The sequence below is a fragment of the Hibiscus syriacus genome, unplaced genomic scaffold (genome assembly GCF_006381635.1).
Source record: "Hibiscus syriacus cultivar Baekdansim isolate YM2019G1 unplaced genomic scaffold, ASM638163v2 tig00018999_pilon, whole genome shotgun sequence".
Taxonomy (NCBI): domain Eukaryota; kingdom Viridiplantae; phylum Streptophyta; class Magnoliopsida; order Malvales; family Malvaceae; genus Hibiscus; species Hibiscus syriacus.
The window spans coordinates 205564-214418 of record NW_024062458.1 but is presented as its reverse complement, the minus strand read 5'-3'; the positions used below and the strand labels follow the sequence as shown (position 1 = coordinate 214418).

Genomic DNA, 8855 nt, shown 5'->3' with positions numbered 1-8855 from the left:
AAGATTTAATGTCTAAAATTTTGAATTTCAAGATTTAAAATTAGAATAAGCATATTATTTAAAACAAATATATATCAAATAATAACCCTTAATTACATTTTTGTCAAATTTTAAATAGTAAAACGTAAGTATGGCATCAAATAATTATAGTTTTATAACATTGCTTCTTCTTCTTCTTTTCTTTTTCTTTTTTATTGGTAAAAATCAAAATAATCTTCATATACTTGAACCCCACGCCTCACTTGACCTAGATTAATGAATGACTAAATCTTTTCTTTTATATCAATACTCTTGACTCTTTGAGTTACCTATTCATGGCCTGTTTGAATAATTCAAATTCCATCAGCATCTAACTGGACTTTTAATTAATTTTAAGGTAAATTATATATTTAGTACCCAGCTATCACTTTTGGTCTTTTTAGTCACCCTAACTATTTTTTTAAATCATACCTAATATTACATTTTGGTTTCATTGTAGTCACTCACCGTTAAAAATATTAGCAAAATTACATACGTGGTATTTTTTCCGATGATGATGTGGTATTATCTTATGGTGACACATCAACATCACTGTTAATTTTTTAACAACGGTGACCAGAATGAAATCAAAACTAAACGTTAAGTACGATTTTAGTTGTGTGACCAAAACATAATAAAAATGATGGTTGGTATACGAGACGTGTGTAGTTTACCCTTAATTTTATTGTAGTAATTGAAAACATTGAATTTGATCTCTTGAGAGGGATAGTTACCTAAGAAATACTTGTGTTGCCCAAGTTGTTTCCAAGTTCTGGTGATTAAGCTGTTGGAACAACTTGATTTTTACATCTTTAAAAGTCTAATTAATCACATCATTTTCAAACGATTACTGTGTTTATTGCATTTATAATGAAATTAAGTTAATGTGCACTATGAATCGGTAAACCGTTTAACCAATTTATTTATCTCCAAGTTAACAAGTTATCGTATAATCACATGTTGATTTGGTTTTTTATTTAATTACATATTTTTACATAGATTTTTTTTATTAAATTCAAAAAATATGTTTGAACCAATCCACATCAACTCCACCAAGGACGACTGATCTACTATGGGAAAAAGATGGGGATATTGAAACTTGATTCTTTAAGCCTGGTATATACTTGATTCTATTTCCTAATCAAAAACAAGTTTGCATATCCGTACGAGTTAAAAGGATCTCAACGGTTAAAGGATGTTTATTATTCCTAAATATCTAGCGTTCGAACATAATATTTGTAGGGGTATTTGAGCATCGCATTTATTGTCAAATTGTTAAACGTTTTTCAAGTACATACTACCTTATAATCATCCCATACTTATAAAGTCTGACATATCCACAACAGACGACTTATAGTAGGAACGTGGAATTTAATTACTAAATTTGCATTCCAATAAGGTTCATGTGTGGATTAGATTGAGGCAAGTGCCTTCGGAAGTTTTTTCTCATGGAGGCATTAGTTATATTGTCGGTGCGATATTTGCATTGAGATTGATTGTACCTTCCCCGGATTCTCGAACTGAGAAGATAGCCATCATTCGTGCAGCCACACAACCAGGATCTTTGGCAGACAAAATTAAAGGAAGAAAAAACAGAAGCAGTGGAACGCATGCAAATCAAAATTTTGAAGCAACATCCTAGGAATCTTCCCGTCAAATAAGAATGAGTGCAAAACTGTTAAATACATATCCTAAAGTAAGACTTTCACATGAATGCATAGGTGAAAATGTGACAGACCATGAACTAATACTAAGTTGATTCTCAATGGAGATGTTTAATAAAATACCAAGGAGCACCTTTTCCATCCTGTAGTCGTCGTTTAATTAAGCGCCCATCTCCCAGCACGTCCCTCACCTATTAGTCCAACACTTGAGAGTTCACTTACATCTGCCAATAGTTTGCCCGATGATAAAAACATTTATGAGAGGTATCTATATGAGAGAAATGACTTACCTGGATGAAACGAACAAGCTCCACTTCAAAATGAATTTCTTCATAACCTTCAATCTCAGGCAAGAGGGTAGAGGGGGTTAAGTACTGCTTTGTAACATAAATCACCGCTTTCTCCTTCCGAGCCATTGTTCCTACTCCCAGCTCAAGACCTTTAGGTACCTAAATTTTATGAGAGCAAATGCAATATTATATCAACAGTTGCTTAAGCGTGACTAAAAGAAGCAGGGTAGATCAAGCACACATTAGATAAAGAATACCAGGATGACTGACTAAAAAAAACCCTAAAATAATATAAGTTACCTACCTCACTTTTCCCAAAAGTAAAGAAATATGGTTCTCCTTCTGTGTGTGACAGAATTAACTTCCCATCAGCCGTCTTTGCAGAAATCCTGAATGATTTAACATATTATATATCGTACAAATTATCAAAAATATTCTGGAAATTTTGTGCAATGTACACAAAAGAATATGTATAAAGGCTTGAGAACAATTACCAAGCTTTTACTTCATATGGTTCCCTTGGTGATTCCCAACCCTGACCTTCATCTATTACCTATCAATAAATATAGGTATTAGTTACACGATATCTTTCAGAATAAAACAAATTCTGTGTAAATATGAAAGAAAGAATAAAGTCCTTGCAGCAACAGAGTGCAACAAACCAAAAATAATGATGACATTAGAATTTAGAAGTAAAAAAAAAAGTAGGTATTACCTTCTTCAGAACTCCTAAATCATCACAAACAACCTGAAAACAGCCATAAAAATATAATGGCATTAGAACTAAAAGAGGCTACATCCAAATCCACCAATGAGAGCTAAGCAGCATATCATGAGCACTATCATATGAATACTATTGACACTACTACTTGTACGAGAACTAAAAACACATTCTATAAAGGAATTGCTTTATGCCGAAATGTTAAAACGAAAGGACAATTATCAAAATTTGCAGCAATCTTGTAGTCTTGCCTTGGCTTTGGAGAAATCTATCAACTCAGTCTCGAAATGGAGTTCATCTTCTTTAGGGAAACTACTTGGTACTGGAACAGGGCAGTCTTCCTCTCCATAGTGCATTTGAGGTTTCATTTTGAACTGAAAAAAGAGATTCGCTGTATATTTTAAGAAATAAAAAGAAATTCCACAACAATAGTTCATTTATTTTCACATCTGTTTAAATATTTTGACCAACAAATATTCTATAAAGTACAAAGCCAATACCATTGCCACTTCACCCTTCAACATTGTTGGAATTCCTTCCAACAACCCTAATATCATTTTGCTCTTACCCAATACATTTCTTATTGGAAAGCCTTTCCCTGTAACAGGAATGAATGTCAGTTCAGAAAAAAAAAAGCATATACCTTCAGACAATTCAACTATGTATGTTGTTTAACTTCAGGCCTGCACATGTCGAACTTCTACATTCCGACATTCACTAGAAGGCCCGCCCATTATATAATAGTCACTCTACTTAACATAGCAGTCAAAACGCAAAAGTTTAAATCTACTCAAATGTATATTCACCTCCATATTCTGATCTTGTAGAGTCAACGAAAACTCCATCCAAGGTCCTAACTGTGCAATGATATATAACCTACAAATTAATGCTTATCGATTCACAATTTAAGTCTTGCTATTCAAAATTTTCAAATACAATAAATCCGGCATTCTGCTATACAATTAGAAACAGTTTTTTTTTTTTTAAAAAAAACCCGAACAATAACCTGATCACCATCTGACGGATTTGATTAACCTACTCCAGGTCTCATCAAAGCTTTCATTAAGCTACCGGGAACAATTTTCTTCCTCCTATTAATTCCAAAATCCAAAATCATAATCATAATCATAATTTTTTCCCTCAAAATTTTAAATTGAAGGCAACGAAAAAAAAAAAAAAGAGGTTACCTCTTATCATCCTCAGATTCTGATTTCTTCTTCGACGGTAAGTAACTCTGCCCAGTATCTTCCTCTATCGCCATTGTTAACTGAAGAGTTTACAAAGTTCCGACTATAACCGCAGTTTGTTTAACTGAGCTGCAACAAGCTTAATCTTAACTTTACAGTCATGATTAACAGCTTCAAAAAGCTCCGCCTCCTCTAGACAGAAAAGTGAAAACTAACGGTTTTGAATTCTAATTCGAAGATTTTCTTTAAACAAAAGAAATTAATATACCTGAAATTCTGACGGTTGAGGAGCAATTGACTTTGATGATTCTTACAAGCGTCCGGGCGAACCGCAGGACAAAATCAGGCTGCTAATAGTGTTTGATCCCTGACATATTTAAAGTAAGAAGATCATAGCGAATCGTGGCCGTTGACTTTTTTGAAAGTTGAAAGCGTTCTGATTGTGATGTGGTAGTAAGTGATATACCTGATCCTGGCCAACGTATAAGAGGCCACGTTATTGGTGGGCAGTTGATAGCATGTAGGGCGGCTATTTCGATTTTTCAGCTCACCCAATTCACCCCGGTTTGTTCGGCCGTTTGGGTAAAATAAGGGCTTCGTTTTCAAAATGAACATAGGCCAAATGTTTTTAATGGGTCCATCTTAAAAACCCAATTTTATAATTTAATGATATTAAAAGCTTATGGCCTACATGAAAAGAAAAACCATATATTTGGTGAGAATAAGCTAGCGATTCATCCCTCCACCCGACCCGAATTCAAGACGATTTTTTAAGATAAAATCTGAATTTGACTTAATCCTAAATAATAAAAAAATATTATTTTTATTCAATAAAAATAGTTATTTAATTAAAAATAATAATATATAGAGGGATATTATTGTAATTATTTTTAAATATACAAGGTAAAATTATATTTTTTTTCGAGTTAAATATTTTTCACCCTAAATCCAAATCCAACCCAACTCAAAATCACTTTTAGAAAACTCTAAACCAACTCAACCCGACCCAAATTTAAATTTTTTAAAAATACCCGATCCGATGAATTAATCGGGGTTGTGGTAACATGCCCATCCCATTCTTGTCATTGCTTTTGGGGACGAAGAAAAGATTTTATTGGGATTTGGCAACCGAAATCTTGAACATGTCATTACCGACAAACATAAGGGCAGGCATGAATGCAGGGCGTGATGGCCAGTCGTTGCTTGGCCATTGTTGGCGGTGCAACTGCTAGACCCACTGTGTTTTTACTGTTTTAGGCTCCGATTAAAAGAAAAATCTGCACAGAAAGATCACAAAAAATACAAAGTAGCAGCCTTAATGTTCCTTACGCTTCCTACTCATCAACACTGCCAACCTCATCTCTTTCTTTTGTTTTTTACACCAACATTTTACAGTTAATTACCCATTGTGCCTTTAAAGAATATTAATGATATCATATAATTGGTTTAAACCAGCAGCTGCCTTGGGCGTTGGGCACAGAAAAGATGCAATATTCCATCTACTTTATTAACCAATTCATTAAATATAAGACCACCTTAAACCATAATAGTTGATAAATAACAAATCTGTTACATTTTATTATTATATCTGTTTCGGTTGGCAATGGTAAAGGGGACATAAGTAGGGGTGCACAAAAAATCCGAATATTCGATTTTGCGAAAAAAATATTCGAAACCGAATTTGGGAAAAACCGGTTTTTTTTAATCGGATCGAATTTTTTTAAACCGGTTATTTTAACCGGTTTGGAGAAAAAAACCCAGACCGGTTTTTTTACCGGATAAAAAAACTGGTTTGAAAAAAACCGGTTAAAAAACCGGTTTTTATCCGAAAAAAAAACCGGTCTGGGTTTAAAAAACTAGCCGTTAATATAGCCGTTTTTGACCGTTTTTTTCTTTAAAAAATTACCATTTTACCACCCTAAACATGTATAAATAGGTTGGAGATGTATTTGGTTGATTACAATTTTCTCAAATCTTATTACACAACATTTAAACATCTCTCAAATCTTAGTTTTGTAATTTTTTGTTCATCATGAGTAACACTGCTGAATCTTCCGTCGGGGAAAACCTTGAAGTCGTGAGAGTGATCGAACACACTCGAAACAAAGATATTTGGGATCACTACGATTTATGTGAGATGTCAAATGGCTCGAGGAGGGCGCGTTGTAAACTTTGTCTAAAGTTTCTTGCATCGGAAGGAAACACAAAGTTGAAGAACCATTTGACAAAATCATGCAAGGCACTTCGCTCAAGATCGGATCCTAGTCAATCGAATCTTATACCGCAAGGTGGTGTTTTTGTTTACGACAACGAAAAATTACGAGAAGCGTTTACAAAGTTCGTGATTACAAAAGCATTGCCGTTCGACCACTTTGATGATGAAGATTTCACGACAACAATTCAACAACTAATGCAACCACGTTATACTCAAGTAAGTCGTACTACCCTTAGAAGAGATGCTATAAAAATGTGGCGTACGGCGAGGGAAAAAATGATTTTAGGATTCCAAGAACACCGTTATGGTGTGTCGCTTACATGTGACGTTTGGAGTTCCCCTCATAATACCGGAAATTCTTTTTTAGCCGTTACGTCACATTGGTTAGATCAAGATAATTGGCAAATGATGAAAAGAACAATCGCGTTTGAATTATTCGGTGAGCCGCATACCGGTGCTAATTTATTTACACTTTTAAAACGGGTAATTTGTCTTTATAAATTAGAAAATAAAGTTTTTTTCTATATCCTTTGATAATGCATCGAATAATACAAACGCGGTTCCAAGATTGAAAATATTACTTTCACCGATTTTAGACGGTGTGTTTTTTCATACCCGTTGCGTTGCACACATAATTAATTTATCCGTGCAAGCCGGTTTGGAGGTTATTGAGCCAATTAGATTAGAATTTAAAACAATGATAAAATCGATTCTTTGTAACAACAATAAAAGACTAAATGATTATAAACGATTTTGTAAGTCTGTTAATAAAAAAGCTTTGGGTCATAATTTGGATTGTCCAACTCGTTGGAACTCAACTTGGATGATGATGCATACTGCCTTAAGGCAAAGGGAAACATTGCAAACATTTCACGATCGGCTTTTCGAGAGGGGTCATGTCCCAAACATTTATCCGGATTCGAGTTGGGAAACTATAGCCAAAATAACCGATTTGCTTGAGGTTTTTAAAAATGCAACAACTTTTTTATCCGGTGTTTATTACCCTACTAGCCCGTTGGTTCTTAATCAAATATTTTTGTTGGCTACCTGACTAAATGACTTTGAATTTGAAACCGAAGTTTTTCAAGAAATTGGCTTTGCAATGAAGGAAAAACTTTTAAAATATTTTAAGGAGATTCCCCCCATTTTTACTTGTGCCGCCGCTTTAAACCCAACGTTAAATGTTGGTGGGGTTGAAACACTAATTGAACAAATTGCGTTTGCTTTTAATCTAACCGATGATGAACTCAACTTTGTCCAAAACCAAATAAATTATTTTAACAAATGTTTTCGAGACATGTTTGCAATTTATTTAACTAAATACGGATCAAGTAGTGTAATACACGATCAAATGAGAATGAATGCGGAATCATCTAGTAGACGTCCAAGTAACATAAATTTGAATCTTTTTAACACTCTTGTAAATTCTCAATCCAAACGATCACGTACTACCACCCCAAGTAGCGAGTTGGGAAATTACATGTCATGCGATTTTCTATCAAAAATGACATTTGAAGAGTTTAAAAGTTTGGATATTTTGGCTTGGTGGAAAGAAAAAGAAGCACAATTTCCAATTCTAGCCGCCATGGCCCGTGATTTACTAACCGTCCAAGCTTCTACGGTAGCTTCGGAATCCGCTTTTTCTGTTAGTGGCAAGGTTATATCACAACGGAGATCAAGACTAAGTCCCGAGTCGGTGGAAGTATGCATTTGTTTAAAGGATTATTTGGATGGAGCGGCTCGTAAGCAACATATCACCACCCTAGAAGATGCAATTGATGCCGATTTGGAAGCAAACTTACACATTGAAGAAGTCGAACTTGGAATATCCCCTCCAAACGAAGAAGGCGAAGATGATGAAGAAGAGATGGCAATGTAGTTTATTTTATAACTTTATTTCAATTATCGTAAACTTTGTTTCAATTATCGAACTTGAAGTTTTTAAATATTTGAATTTATCGAACTTGGAAGTTTTTAAGTATTTGAATTTATCAAACTTGGAAGTATTTAAGTATTTCAATTATGTTGAGTTAATTAAGTATTTCAATTAAGTATTTGAATTTATCGAACTTGAGGTTTGATGCTTTCTCTTTGATTCTCTCTTGATTCTAGTTGCTTGATGTTTCTTGTCTTTGATCAATGGCTTCTAAGCTTGCTTAAATACATCTTGAATCACTTCTAAACGTTAGTGATAATTAATGAAGATAATATAGCCGTTTAAGTGTGAAAACATTTAATAAAAATGCTTGTAGCATGGGGTAATCGGTACCTCTCATAGGGAATCGGTTTCCTCTCATAGGAAATCGGTTCCCTAAGTGTAAAATTCAAATATTTCGACAGTTGAATAGGGGGGAATCGATACTCCTATGGGGAAATCGATTCCCTCCGAACATTCTGGAAATCTCGGAGCCAAACCATTCAGTGAAGAATCGGTACCCCTTGGGGGGAATCAATTCCCTATGAGCAATCTGAAATATTAAAATCGGTTTTTTTTTATAACTGATTTTTTAAAAAAACCGGTTTTTTTAAAACCGAAACCGGTTACACCGGTTAGGATATCCGGACCTCCAAACCGGTTAGAAACCGAACCGGTTATTTTATAAACCGATTTTTTTTCTATGGGAAAAAACCGGATCGGATAAAAACCGATCCGGATCGGATTAAAATCCGAATTATGTGCAACCCTAGACATAAGATCACCCATGTGCTAACAGTAGTAGGGCTCATGTGGTACAGAAGATAGACAAAATATTGTTCCCA

The 8855-nt window shown here is 34.3% G+C and overlaps 1 protein-coding gene across 1 annotated transcript; it reads right to left on the bottom strand.

Moving 5' to 3' along the window:
• Nucleotides 1-1477: 1477 nt before the first annotated feature.
• LOC120209480 (peptidyl-prolyl cis-trans isomerase PASTICCINO1-like) lies at nt 1478-3723 on the bottom strand. The gene is made up of 9 exons (XM_039208476.1): nt 3700-3723; nt 3500-3569; nt 3194-3291; nt 2945-3067; nt 2688-2720; nt 2467-2525; nt 2277-2361; nt 1973-2131; nt 1478-1873 (listed from the first exon to the last, which is right to left on the bottom strand). Exons 3-9 carry the CDS (start codon nt 3248-3250, stop codon nt 1781-1783), a joined length of 609 nt encoding a protein of 202 aa, XP_039064407.1. The 5' UTR covers nt 3251-3291; nt 3500-3569; nt 3700-3723; the 3' UTR covers nt 1478-1780.
• Between the last annotated feature and the right edge of the window lie 5132 nt (nt 3724-8855).